Source organism: Medicago sativa, chromosome 7 (genome assembly GCF_051527215.1).
Source record: "Medicago sativa cultivar Bolivia chromosome 7, Bolivia_mono, whole genome shotgun sequence".
Classification (NCBI taxonomy): Eukaryota; Viridiplantae; Streptophyta; class Magnoliopsida; order Fabales; family Fabaceae; genus Medicago; species Medicago sativa.
The window spans coordinates 102,817,437-102,832,287 of record NC_140755.1 but is presented as its reverse complement, the minus strand read 5'-3'; the positions used below and the strand labels follow the sequence as shown (position 1 = coordinate 102,832,287).

General features: G+C 33.4%; 2 protein-coding genes and 1 pseudogene across 4 annotated transcripts; 2 read left to right on the top strand and 1 right to left on the bottom strand.

Annotated features, from left to right (window-relative positions):
* The first annotated feature begins 2,645 nt into the window (after positions 1–2,645).
* On the top strand, positions 2,646–13,431 carry PNG1 (peptide-N-glycanase 1). The gene is made up of 16 exons (XM_085725423.1): positions 2,646–2,826; positions 2,897–3,058; positions 3,145–3,243; positions 4,106–4,192; positions 4,668–4,750; positions 5,016–5,129; positions 5,631–5,685; positions 5,805–5,891; positions 6,503–6,558; positions 6,657–6,716; positions 6,806–6,893; positions 7,027–7,773; positions 7,861–7,921; positions 8,385–8,487; positions 9,295–9,429; positions 10,088–13,431. The coding sequence occupies exons 1-16, from the start codon at positions 2,695–2,697 to the stop codon at positions 10,170–10,172; spliced, it is 2,154 nt and encodes a 717-aa protein (XP_085581549.1). The 5' UTR covers positions 2,646–2,694; the 3' UTR covers positions 10,173–13,431.
* On the bottom strand, positions 11,409–12,273 carry LOC146911516 (putative zinc finger A20 and AN1 domain-containing stress-associated protein 8; annotated as a pseudogene). Its single transcript, XR_015018492.1, has 2 exons — positions 12,145–12,273; positions 11,409–12,049 (listed from the first exon to the last, which is right to left on the bottom strand). The product of XR_015018492.1 is annotated as a putative zinc finger A20 and AN1 domain-containing stress-associated protein 8 (transcript).
* Positions 12,438–14,576, top strand: EMB3119 (Ribose 5-phosphate isomerase, type A protein). Of its 2 annotated transcripts, none has more exons than XM_085725425.1 (2): positions 12,438–13,319; positions 14,287–14,576. In XM_085725425.1, exon 1 carries the CDS (start codon positions 12,470–12,472, stop codon positions 13,310–13,312), a length of 843 nt encoding a protein of 280 aa, XP_085581551.1. In that variant the 5' UTR covers positions 12,438–12,469; the 3' UTR covers positions 13,313–13,319; positions 14,287–14,576. The 2 variants fall into 2 exon arrangements, with proteins under 2 accessions (XP_085581551.1, XP_085581550.1); XM_085725424.1 differs by lacking the exon at positions 14,287–14,576 and adding an exon at positions 13,427–13,577 and having other exon boundaries at positions 12,470–13,319.
* The last annotated feature ends 275 nt before the right edge of the window (positions 14,577–14,851 follow it).

The following is a 14,851-nucleotide window of genomic DNA, read 5'->3' as shown; positions in this document are numbered from 1 at the left end:
TGGAGGGTGTATATTTTTGGGTAAAGATAATGAGAAGAAGCTTTTGTCAGTTCCATAAGTGATTTGGGTTGCTGTAGCCTCTAGGTGAGATACTTTGTCCTCTAAATTATATTATAATTAAAAAAATAAAAGCAAAAAAAAAGTGTTAATAGAAACAACCGGTAACCAAGAAAAACGTAACCACGTGGCCCAATACTTGATCGAGTGTGTGCCCGCGAGTGTTAAAGCGCCTGTTCCTAGCACCGCTCTATTTTGAAATAGTAAGATTTTTTCATTTTCTATATTGCCATTTTTTGTGATAATACATGTTACCTAACAATTATTCAAAAATCTATCTCATATCGTTGTATATTTGATTCTTCATGAATAAAAGTATTTAAATAATAATCTAATCTCGTTTGTGAGGGAACACTTTACTTTCAATGCGAGTAATATAAAAATATTCTACAACTTGTCACAAAATTAATAAATTAGCTGGGGCAATTGCTACCAATTATGAGGCGGATCCGTCACCCGATCAAATAATTCTTTTGTTTGAAAATCAATTTAAACTACACCCTTCGGTCACTAATATAAACTAAAATCCACTTTTTAGATACATTCAATTAATGATGTATATGGTCTTTATTGTATGTCACATACATCATTAATTGAATGAATCTAAAAAATGAATTTTTGCTTATATTAATGACCGGAGAGTGTACACTCCAACCATCTTTTTTGAAAAGGGCACTCTTCTAACCATCTTAATTACTAATTGATTGACTTAGTTCATTTGTCGCTTAATAAACCTCACGCTCATTAAAAATGAACAAGGTTTCTTGTAAAAAGAAAAAATAAATGAACAAGATTTCTTTGTAATAGCTAGCAATTTATAATTTAAATGTTAAAAACTTAAAATATCATATTTAATACATCATTCTTTAAAAAAATTTAAACTTTTACAAAAGATGTCCTTTTTGGGTTACCATGATATTGATACGAAATTTTCACCACTGTTTAATAATGACTAATTTTCGTGAGAATTTGTAGGACACACAAGGTGGGTTTTGCTCTTTCAACCGATTTTTTTTCATATGCGTGAACCAAAAATTGAACCTCTGATAATATCATTACCATTTGAACCAATCTATTGTTGGTTTCCATTAAGGGTGGCAAAACGGGTTTGACCCGCCGGGCCGGCTCGTTTGGCCCACTATTTTTGGCGGGCTGAGTTGAAGTTTTGAACTCGCTTTCTATAGTTGGCTCGGCTCGTCTCGTCTCGTTAAAACACGGGGCGGGGCGGGGCGGACCGCTTAACTCGTTGGAAATGGGATGGGCACGGGGCGGGGCGGGGCGGCCCGCTTAACTCGTGTTTCAATTTGTTATTTTGAGTCTTATTTTATACTTTTGGATTTATTTTGGTTGTTAGATTTATTTTGAGACTTATTTTATGCTATTGGATTTATCTTGGTTGTTGAGTTTATTTATTTCGAGACTAATTTTATAAAATGATTGTTGGATTTATTTTATGATTTATTTTATGTTGCGCATTTGCCTTATTTTACTATTAGTTATGATGTTGAATTCAACAATTTGATAATTATCTTGTTTTTCACAAATTTATTTGCTACCTATTCTTTTATATTTTTTTACGATAAAAGCAACATAGTTTTTTTTTAACAATTTAGTTGTAAAAAAATATAAAAAAAAAAGTTTTTTGTTTGGCGGGTCGGCCCCCCAACTCGCAAGTCCGCCACTAAATGGGGCGGGGTGAGATTTTGGACTCGGTCACAAAATTGAACTCGGCTCGTCTCGTTTTTAACGGGCTTAGACGGGGCGGGCCTAAATGAGGCGGGCCGGCCCGCTTTGCCATCCCTAGTTTCCATAATGTACAATACTAAACATGACGGCAAAAAAAAAAAATCAAAATTTTGAAGAATACACATGAATTTGGTCAAAAGTAGAGACCAAAAAGTTGTGATTAAAAACATTTGGGGATTCAAACTTGTTGAAAAATTTTAGATGGACTAAACAAACTTTGATATTTGGTTGGAAAAAAAAACTAAATTAACCATTTTATGAATAACGGCTCATTTAATCAATGTTTGAATCAACATAACTTTAGCAAAATTATATTATGATGCATATTTGGTATTAGAATGGATTTAAGAAAGTAATTGTGACTTCATAATTTTGTATGTCTCTATCATAATATTTTGTCGAATTAACTCTGAATCCAAACACGGACTTGAAGCGTGTTTGTGCTACTTTTATAAATTTAAATGCAATGGGTTAAATTTGAAAATTGAAAAATAGGACCATTTGCAAATTTCAAAAGATTATATGCCAATTTGTGATTTTTAAAAATTTTGAGGGATGAATTAGCAAATTTTAAAATTTGATTGGGTCTAATTTGAAAGTCTTTAAAAAAATTATAAGAAAAAATAAATTTAAAAATCTTTCAAAAAAAACTACAAGGAATTTAACTTATAAAATATTTCATAAATTTTCATTATTTTAAAATTTCCTCGAATTAATCATCATCTCTTTGTCTTGAACCACATAATGAAATCCTATGTGTACATTCCTTGTATTCGTGTCATGCCACGTACTCTATTCCACGAGATGTCTTTCTTCTTCTTCTTCTTCTCATTTCAACTTTCACAACAAACAGTGCTAAGAAAATAACAACTCGAGGTTTTGAACACAAAAATGGTGGGTCGAAGATTCCAAGTTGTTCACAACGACTCCAATTTTGATCTGGAATACGATACCGATGATGGCTTCGAAGTTCTTCAATTCCAGCTTTACTCTCTCACTTCTGTTCCTCCCGATCAACAAAAGGTTTTCATTTTACACAATTCATAATTCTCCTCTTTATTTTTATTCTTAATTATTTTTATTAATTCAACAGATTTATGGAGCTGAACCTGATACTCAAATTTCAACTGATTGTGATCTTGCAACAATTTCTGATAAACTACGACTTGTCTCCATCAATGATCATCCTCAACAACCTGAATCAAATTCTAATGATTTCTTGAAATCCGACGAGGAATTGGCCAGGCTCTTGCAGGTTTTATTTTATGTCATTGATTTTTGCTTTAATTTTTCACAGGTTTCAACTTAGTTTTGAATATTTGTGATTTTTTATTTTTACAGGCAGAAGAGGAAGCACTGATGTTGCAGCAGTTTGTTGCTAGCGAAGATACTCAGCAATTTGAGGGTAGAGTACGACCTTATGTTGCCCAAGTCCTCATGGTAATTTTCATTTTATTACATTTCAACCATTGTAAGTTTCGGTCAATTTAATCATCAAGTTTACCAAATAGCAATTTAGTCTCTTAAATTGAACAATGTTGCCAAATTTAATCATCAAGTTTACCAAATAGCAATTTAGTCTCTTAAATTGAACAATGTTGCCAAATTTAGTCCAAAAAAATTCAAATTTAATTCATCAAGTTTGCGAAAGAGTGTTGCTAGAAAGGCAAGAACATGTCAAATGTATCATTTAAAAAAAGCTAAAACTGGTTATTTCCGTCTTCAGTGGAAATCATGGGCAGCTCATTGTGTAAATCTACGGCATGGATTATTCGTGTGTTTCTTCACTGTGCATTTTCGTAAGAAATATCATTTTCCTTTGCGAAATACCTGTCTTAATAATTCTAGAGACTATTCAAGTCAATATGTCAGTCTGTCATTGGTTTTTGATAGATGATTACTAAAGAGATAATTTTTTGGAGGGACTAAATTGTTGACATTTTTTCATTTATGGGACTGATAAATTTGAGGGACTAAATTGTCCAACTTTTGAAATTCAAGGAACACATGTCATTTAGTTATGAAGCTGCATATAGAATTTTCCGAAGAGAAATGATATTTTCACATCATAATTTTAATGTCAAATACGGTGTCATTTGATTTTTATGTGTATTTTTGAATTGTGTGCAAGTTGTAGCAGATAAAAAGTAAGAGAGAGATATAGATAAACACATACAATGTCTGTATTTTGATGTTCAAATAACACAACTGTTTGTCAAAATGAGGCTTCCCTATTGTCCTCAACAAAATTAATTACATCATGATTGATTTTATGTGTTGATTGTTATGTTATATCTTGCAGTATGAAGATGAAAGGCGCCAGGAGGCTGCTCGAAATACTGTTCATGTGGAAGAGCTTGAGGAGAAAGCATTAGTTTCTTTGGCCAAAGTAAGAGCCTGTAAATTTTTCTTTCAAGAGAAAATTCTAACTCCTTGTGATCAATGATGTAATTTTTTTAGAGGATGTTCATATTGTTGTGTTAAGTGTTAACTCTAAACTAACTAACTCCTTTTACGGTATCCCTAACTATTCTGAAAATTCATTCACCCTGGATTTGTCTGTCTTTTTGTTGTAACAAGCTATAAATCACCAACACAAACACATACATTGGACTCGACATTGACATGTAGATACCAATAATAATTTAAGAAAATAGAAGGGATTTAGTATAACTATATGTGTCGATGTTGTGTCAGACACACCTTCAACCTGGAGTGTCGGTGCTTGTGTATGGATATCACCCTTTCTGCGTGTGACTCTCTATTAGGCTTGGCTGAGATGCTTTTGTCATTTCATAAGCATAAGCTTTTGTATGCTGCTACAATTGTTTTGTAATTGGTGTAAGCCTGATAAATATTTTCAGGAGGGGAACTTCAATCCATCAAAAATAGAACGAGATCATGCTTTCCTGCTACAGCTGCTTTTCTGGTTCAAACGATCCTTCAGGTTTAAATTAGTTATTATATTGGTTATTGTGCTTTTTTATTAATGCCCAATGAATCAAATGCATCACTGGCTAACAACTCTATAAGGACAGAAAATAGAATTATTTATAATTTAACTCAAATATGATTCACATAATATTTGTGGCTGAGCTGAGTTAGATTATATTTTTCTCTCCCCCATGAAAAACACCAACTCACCTATACTTACGCACTTTTTTTATATCGCTTCTTATCATTTATCTTTCTTTCTTGTTCTCATCAAATAGATGGGTGAATGCACCACCTTGTCGTGATTGTGGCAACGACACTGTAGCCCAAGGTATGACTGCTCCACTTCCTTCTGAGACTCTTTATGGAGCTTCAAGGGTTGAACAATATCGGTATGTCGTTGAATACATGCTTTAATGTGATGTGAGATTATGTGAGATTACTTTTTGTTTTTCCTTTTACTGAGATCAGAAATGTGGGTTTGGTAATTATTTATTGAGATATATCTCATTTCTCTTATTACATCATGCACAACTATTTGTGAACCTTCATTAAGCTATACTTCGTCATCTGATCCGCCTTTTTTTTTTTTTTAAATATAATTTATAATCAACATTTTAGTTTTATTTATATTTGAGAGTGTCCTGTTATGCAAGATCAACAATCTGTTAACCATCTGCATTTATTTAGAATTAGAACATGTCTTGGCCAGATAATCCTGTCTTTTTATGAACTAAATTATTCCCCTGTTACATATATGGTTACTAGAATTCTGACATTTTGCTTATAAAGCATTTTCATAGGTTTCTGACATGTTCACTAATCTTAGCTTCCTCTATTTGCCTGACTTCCTTAATTTTCTGGTTATCAACGTTTATATTTCCACATGACAGCTGCACCGTTTGCTCCAAACTGACTCGCTTCCCTCGGTATAATGATCCAAAAAAGGTATTCTACTTATGTTAAACTGCTGCTGATGCATTTTACACGGCCAACTGTCAAACTGACTATTCCTATCACATTTGTTTTGGACACTCCCTTTATTCCTTTTCAAATTCAATTTGCAGCTTGTGGAAACAAGAGAGGGCCGCTGTGGAGAATGGGCCAATTGCTTTACGCTCTATTGTCGGGCTTTTGGATATGAGTCACGTCTGGTTTGTAACTCAAATACTGGATGAAATTTAGTCTTTTCAGTGTGATAATCTTGCTTAGTTTTTATGCTGCAATAGAACAGATAAAGTGCTGGTGTTCTGTATCCTTAGTTGCTAGGACCTATGGTCTAGACATGATTTTGAATCTTTGAGATACTTATTTTGTGATGATTCTAACATTACAAATGCAGTACCAAATGTCATATATCAAACATTCCGTGACAATATTGTTCTGGTAATACTTAGTTTTACATACTTGTAATATATTTGAAGTTCAAATATACTTAAAAATGATAATTCCTGCTAAATATTCTTAATTGAACTGTAAGCTGGCAGAAAAAGATAGTCATGCATGTAAAATTGAACTAAATTCTTGAAAGTAGCTTGCATTCTTATTGAAAACAGTTTACCCCTTATGGTGTTTTGACAGTGATGTTTGTTGATTTCTGTGGGATGATGGGTGGACCAGTTTTCACTAATGAGTCCTTACAGTGTTGCTAGTAAATTTCATTTATTGTGAATTTAAAGTATTTTGAACTCTCCTTATATTCACAACCCACTATAAATGTGTTTGTCTTGAGAGGTTTTGTCACTGAATTTTAGTCGATCTCCAGATCCTGGACTTTACAGACCATGTTTGGACAGAGTGCTACTCTCAATTCCTGGGAAGGTACAATTGACACAAAAGCTGCTTGTTCTTGTAATATACTGTTAAAACTATTTCCGGCGGGACAGTGTTTTGTTCTGAAGACGTTGATGATCTTACAGATGGATGCATCTTGACCCATGTGAAGCAATCTACGACAAGCCATTATTATATGAAAAAGGGTATAATTCATTTTCCAGTACACCTTTTAATTGACCTAATAAATTAGTTGTTTTTGTCGTTTTTAAACTTTTTAAATCTATGGAATCAGGTGGAATAAGAAATTAAATTATGTTATTGCCATAGCGAAAGATGGAACTCGTGATGTCACCAAACGATACACAAGGAAGTGGCACGAGGTAGGTTAATTTATATAATTTCTTTCCTTGTGTTTTCTTTATAATCAAGCTTTTGTCCACTTTCATAAGGAATCAGGGTTCCTGAATTGGTAATAATTGATAGTAATTTTTTGCACCTTTTTCAAAATTTAAGGTCCTTTCTCGACGTACTATGCTTACAGAGCCTTCTGTGTCATCTGTACTCACAAATATAACCACCGAATGTCGAAGAGGCTTTACATCACAACTACTTTCAATAATTGAAGCACGTGATATGGAAGAAAACCAGCAACTTGAGAGGGGTTTGCATTCTGAAGATGACGAGTCCCTCTCGTTACCTGGAAGAAGAAGTGGGAATGAGCAATGGCGCAAATCCAGATCTGAAATTGGTTCTGATAATCTAAGTTCTTCTGCTTGCCCAATTCGATTGTGTGTAGACGAGCACGTGACTAAGATTTATAATGCATTTCGTCCTGTACTTCATCAATTTATTGAGGAAGAACTAACGAAGTCCGAAGCTGTCAAAGTACTTGGGATTACGAAAGGAATTCTCTTGGATCTTTCCAGTTCCCCTTTTAAATCAAGAAGGGCTTCCATCGATTCAGTTCTTAGCAACCCAAGATTTCAGAAACTTTTGCCGTCTTTTGATGATTTACTTGATGCTCTTTCACTAGAGAAAAAAGTCAATACGGATGGGAGGGTTGAAGTTTGTTCGGTTGGTAACCCTGTAGTAACTTCTTTAGCACTGCCCGTTGTGCTAGATGCTCTAGATGACATGGTTAACAATCTTAACAAGTGTGAAAACTATGGGAAAGATATGATTTTGTTGCCACTTCTGAAGTTAAATAGATTACATTCCGGTTCAGTCGTTTCAAGTGCTGAGGAGTTGCCTTTAGGGATTGTGAGTTCATTCCTGATTTATTTTATATGTATAACATTAATTATGAAATATAGCATCAATAACTTTGTTCTTGTTTGATAAAATCAGGTAACATCAGCATTTGATGGAACTCGAATATCAAAATGGGAAGAACCAAATGGAGCAAAAGGTGTATAGTTAACTTATTAAATAACTTCTTTGCGGTTATAGAGTTTGTTTCACGTCAAATTGCATTATTAGGTTAAACATTGTTCTATATAATTTCTTAATAAAGTTGACATGTTTTACCTACGTTGTTAAAGCATGAGTTGCTCCGTTTCATCTTTCACCTATTTCTACTAAATACTAATTCTATTGAGGAAATCTTCTTAATGTAAGATTTGGATTGATTATTCATGTTAAATTACTCATTCCTAGGAGTTATGCTCTGTTTTCATTCTCTGTCCTGGGGGCATAAATTTTAAGATTAATGAAAAGCATTCATAATCATGATATGAAAAATAATCGAGCAAGAAACCCGAGTATACTCAGTTTAAATGCTTGCATGAGTCCATCTTATTACTATTCTAAAGGCACTGACATTGATATCTTGATGCTTATATTAAAAAAATGTTACATATTTGACTGTGTAGGTTGTTGGATCGTGTATAGAACGTTTGATGACAAGAAGTTTGAGCTTGTGGCATATGAATTAATGTCTGCCAATGATGCCCCAGAAAGGGATCCGATGGACTGGTATGGACTTTATATTTGGTGATAAATTGTTTTATTCTTGATTCATGTTATTATAATTATTGTTAATGAGTGGATGAGGAGTAGAGATCCTCTTTATATTTCTTTAAAGAAAGTATATTTCTTTAAAGAAAGAAATGGACATCTCCATTATTATGATTTTGGTGTATGAAGGCCAAATTAATGTCACCAGTTTTGAGATTGTCTATTGTATCTTTATATCCTTTATACCCTCCAGAACTGTAATGGACCTATCTACTTGTTTTGAGAATTGAGAGGATCTTTACTCGTGGATGATTTACTCGTGCTTATTTGATATATTGTTCTGATTCTTTAATCTTGTAAGCTTCATTGCTCTAAATTATAGCAAGGTAATTGCTATCTTTCCAAAGACTATTAACATTGGAAATTTAGTTTGAATTTAATCCATTGTTGATTTAAAACTTCTTAAACTACTTAAGAATGAGAAAGTGTCACTTGATATTTAATTTAATTAGAAGCTTTCAATTGTTTTGAAACAGGTGGCACAGTATAGTTTATTGGTGATATAAAACTTATTAGGCTTTCAATTTAAAAATCAAATTCTTAAAAATTATATGAAATCCCAGCCTTGTCAAGCAAGTACACTAAGTACACTTTTGCTCTGCCTGTTAGCAACTATGTGTATCTGTAATAGTGTGTTTCTTTATATTTGTTTCTTTGGTGACTGGTATGTTGGTTCACTCAGCTTCGTTTCTTTGCTTTGCTTTGAAATGAATTTTCATGAATTAAATTGAGTTGATGTGCCGTGCACGCACGACCTTTTCCCAGGATTCTTGAAGGAAGCAATGATGAGGGGACCAGTTGGCAAGTTTTGGACAAGCAAACCTCTCAGTTCTTTAAAGACCGTTTCCAACGTAGAACATATATGATCAACTCAGCAAGTTTTCCATCTAATCTGTTCAGGTAATTTTTACTCACAATATTCTTTTTTATGACTATACAATGATAATATAAACAAATTTTACACAAACATCTTGATTACATTTTATCATCTTTACCACATCTTAGTATCTCTTAAAAAACTTGTTTACACCATGTCAAGATGCTAAAATATGGTTTTACGTATGTGTAAAACCTGTTTAAAGTAAGGGTTAATAGTGCTTTACCCCCCTGTAATATAGGTCATTTCCGGTTTTCCCCCCTGTAAAATTTTTTTTTTGAATTTCATCCTTGTAATTTGAAGATTTTTTGGTTTTGGACCTTCACGAAAAATTTCACCCTTGTAAATTTGAGCAAATTTCGGTTTACCCCCCTGTTAATTTGAGCAAATTTTGGTTTACCCCCTGCCATATCTTCAATTTTGTACAGTCAAAATTCATGAAGGTCCAAAACCAAAAATCTTCAAATTACAAGGACGAAATCCAAAAAAAATATTTTACAGGGGGTAAAACCGGAAATGACCTATATTACAGGGGGTAAAACACTATTAACCCTGTAAAAATTTGTTTAGAGTGTCGGTATCTTGGTGTTTATATAAATCCTTGCTTTACACTTTATGTAATTAGTTCAACAAAATTATTGCATTGACGTATTATTCCTAAACCCTGAAATGATTTTGCAGGTTCAGGTTTCTGGCAGTCAAAGACAATCAGTCTACTTCCCGGCTGCAAATTGGTAGTATTGACCTCTATGCCAAATCATTATAAAAATATAGTTAAATTGTGAGCCCAATTCAGCATTTTCTTTTTTGATGAAAAATTGAGCAATTTTTTTTTCAATATGTGCATGGTATATTTATTTTGCCAGTACCTTAAAAGGAAGCATCACCTTGATATGTTAACAGCTTTTATGGGACCGCATTGAATTTTAATTTGCTTTACTAGCTTGTCAGGTAATGCTGGAGTTCCAAATAATATATAGTTGTTTGATTATATAGTTTGGTTATTTTGTACATTATCTTTTGAAGCTTGATTATATAGTTTGGTTATTTTGTACTCCCTCCATCTCATAATAATTATCTCTTTACCCATTTTTCTTTTTCTCAAAATAATTGTCCTTTTAGAATACCAATGCAACCTTTATTATTTTTTTCAATTATTATACCCTTATTTATTGAATTTCATCCAACTTAACTACTCTACTAACTACAATTAATAAGGGTGTTTTAGTAAATGATACTAATTTTACCATCAAAATCAACACAATTAATCATTTCATTAATAATCGTGCATAAACCTTAAACGACTATTATTTAGAGACGGAGGGAGTACATTAAGCATTTAAATTTTGGGGGGTGGTATTCTATGGATTTATTTTGCAGCGAGCCACTTTTAGGAGAGTGTATTGAATTGAGATTTCGAAGGATTTTAAAAAACTTTTTGGTTATAGAAAAATCTTAAGGTATTCAATCAAGATTTTAAAAGATTATAAATAATTCCGCTGGTATTCAATTAGGATTTTCATGATTTTTTAAAGAGTTCAACGAAATTCGGTTGTATTCAATCAAGATTTTTCACAACTTAAAAATTGTCTCTTGGTATTCAAAAACTTATAGATCTCAATGGATTACTTGGTAGAATGGATTTTGTGAGACTTTTTAGTTGAAAATTATAAAACTAACAATCTCATACAAACACATGAGATTTCTTGAGACTTTTTTTATTGCAATTATATGTTCTTTCATCATTTCTCCCTCTTCACTCATCAACATGGGTTACTGTTGATATCCTCCTTTCACCCCCATACAAACATGTCTGGTTTCTTTTCTTTCTTTCCTCCAGATTTTAATTTTATTGTTCTCGTCGTTTTTATTTTCTTAATTAATGAAGTAGTTGTCAGTTGATCACATTATTTCATTTTTTTTACTCAAGATCATGTTACCAAATGTTATTCTTTTTTTGTCCTGTTCTTACATGTCTATTATAACTAACAATATGTAATAGTTAAAAATCAACGAATGATTAAATAATAAGAAATATGTATCCATAAATAATAGCAATATTTACAATTCTTAATTATATGAAACTAAAATTAAAATGAGCATCTCAAAAGAAAAAAGAAAATACTAAAATAAAAAATACTTGTTAAGGAAAAATGCAAGTACTTTTGCACCTAAAAGAAAAGTAATACTGTATTCACTATCTATTTATCATCTAGATTCGATATTCTAACTTATCACCCCCATACACAAAGGATTTTGTTTCTCTAATATTTGGCGACCAATCTCTTTTAAATCCACTTTGCATGTATGTTCTTCTGGGTATCTATGCATTCCACAAAATACATCACCACAACGGCACTTGAGCCCTGTTAGTCCCACTTTTTTGTTGCAACTCCTGCACCTAGTTTTCTTCTCCTTCATGTTATCATTGTCAATGAGAGAAATAGCAGTCACAGCATGACAAATATCATTGATACTAGGGTTCTTTGAAGGACAAGAAGCCGATGACTCAAGAATAAGGTTTTCTTTGAGATAAACATTGTAACACTTTGAACAAAGGTTCTTGTTTGAAGGAGAACCATAGAAACCACAACCATTGGCACAAAGTGATGGAACCATGCATGTTGTTTCACTTAGTTTTGACTGAAGAAAAAGATTGAAATAGTTGTAATTATATTTGGTAAAAAAAAAAAAAAAAAAAAAGGGTATAGAATAATTAGGTGAATGAATCCGCATACATGAGAGGATGAATGTGAATGAATCAGCATATATCGTTTAGAAGTTGGTTGTTGGAAAAGAAACATCCAATACAATCCAACTTTGCTGAAAAGGAAAACGCCAAAATTCAATTGAAAATTATAGTAAAAGATAAAGATAAAAGCAATATACTAAAATAAACAAAAAATATAACCTGCGGTGTGGTTTGGTTTGGTCAATCTAATCTAAATCTAAACACCAACCAAACACAACAAAAGAGATGAGATAGATAGGATAGGATTATAGAACTGAAGTGTTGGGTATAGTTTGAATCACTTTTACATTACATTGAATTGAAAATCAACAATGGCATCCTTATCCCTCTCATCACCACCATCACTCTCTTCCTCATTCTTCAATGCCTCCACACGTCTTAACCTACGCACCCCTTCCTCTCTTAAACTACGCACCAAACCCCCTTCCTTCTCCGTCAAAGCCATAACCCTCACTCAAGACGACCTCAAAAAACTCGCCGCCGATAAAGCCGTTGAATATGTCAAAAGCGGCATGGTCCTCGGCCTCGGCACCGGCTCCACCGCCGCCTTCGTCGTCTCCAAACTCGGCGAACTTCTCAACTCCGGCGAACTCACCAACATCATCGGCGTTCCCACTTCCAAACGCACCGAAGAACAAGCTCGTTCTCTTGGTATTCCTCTCTCTGTTCTGGACGATAATCCTCGTCTCGATCTCGCCATCGACGGTGCTGATGAAGTCGATCCGTTTCTCAATCTTGTTAAAGGCCGCGGCGGTGCTCTCCTCCGTGAGAAAATGGTGGAAGCCGCTTCTGATAAATTCGTCGTGGTCGTCGACGACACGAAACTGGTCTCCGGTTTGGGTGGAAGCGGTTTAGCGATGCCGGTGGAGGTTGTTCAGTTTTGTTGGAAATATAATTTGATTAGGCTTCAAGAATTGTTCAAAGAAGAAGGTGTTGATGCGAAATTGAGAGTGGATGAAAGTGGAAAACCCTATGTCACTGATAATTCTAATTACATTGTTGATTTGTATTTTAAGACTCCCATTAGAGATGCAAATGCTGCTGGAGCTGAGATTTCGTCGCTTGAAGGTGTCGTCGAGCATGGTTTGTTCTTGAACATGGCTACCTCTGTCATCATTGCTGGTAAAACTGGTGTTGAAGTGAAAAACAAGTGATTCATTGGTAAATTATATTCTGAGTTTTTTATTTTCATCTTGTTTATGAGTATGTTGTACAATTGTTTTATTTGGATAATGATAATATTAATAATGAAAACATAAATATTACAGCTTCATATCTTTTGTGATCAATATGAGAGAGGGAAATAAATGAAGAAGGTATGCAATAATTTTTATGTTGTGCTCAATGAAAATAAAAGAAAGACAATCTCACATTCATATACATATTAATTGCCTATACTGGGATGTGTTTGTTGCAAAATTTCATCTTGTTTATGATGCATGCAATAGCTAAGATGTGGAAGTGTTTTATATGGTCAATTACTGGGGATGTGGAAGTGTTTTAACTTTTTAGAGTGTGGTTGTTGCAAACTTACGGTTGTTTGGTTCATTGTGATTTTGGCTAACCCACCTTAACATCAAACATGTGCACAATTTCTATAGTGTTTCATAACTCAACAACCGAACCTACTTAGAAGTTAGAACACAAAAAACAGTTTGGTTTAATATAGCTACACCCAAAATTGTAAAAAATACCCTTAATCCCTTTTTAAATTTTCAACCATCACCCGTTTATAATTTCTGTTTCCAATTGAGAAAATTTGTAGGTTTGAATTTTCCTGGGTTTTGAAGTGTTGGCTGATTGATTATTGAAAATCTAACTGAGAAACAACTTTGCCACCACTGTAAACACCCAATTGAGTTTAGGGAAGAGGCAAATAAAAAATAGGTAATTGAATGTTGTGGGAACAACACCTTTGCCTCTCCAAAGCCATTGTCTTTCCCTGAAGCACAATGAAACATTTAAATTTTAGGTTTGAATTATTCTTCATTGTTCTTTGTGCATCCATATCATAAAAGGGCAACCCGGTGCACTGAAGCTCCGCATACGCAAGGTCCGGGAAGGGGTCCCACCATTTGGTGTATTGTACGCAGTCTTACCCTGTTTTTACACAAGATGCTGTTTCCAGGACTTGAACCCGTGACCTTACAGTCACATGACAACAACTTTACCGGTTGCGCAACTTTACCCGTGACCATTTGGAGCATCCATATCATAAAGTGGAAATAAACGTTGCAGGCTTGCAGCGATGTGTTAATGATTGTTCCTACAACTACTCAAATGCCAAAGAAGTAGTGCTAGCATGAGTCAATACTTCAAAATAGTGAAATGATGATTCTAAATTATCGTTATATAACTAATGTATATATGCTTTTGATTAGTGAAAGATTATCTTCCAACTAATTGACCACTGAAAAATATTTGCCTCATGTATGGTTTATGAAATAAATTATAATAAGTGTATAATAATTTGCTTTTCCCTCAAAAAAAATTGCTTTAAAAAATTTTATTTAAAAAAATCGCAATACTAATGAAATACATATTTATCTTTTAACCAATTGATTAGTAAAGATCATCTTCTAACTAATTGACCAGGGAAAAATATTTGTCGTGTATACATTTTATACAAATGTATTTTATTTTTTCACATTTTTAGGTAGAAGATATTGAAAAATCACATTACCAATGTAACA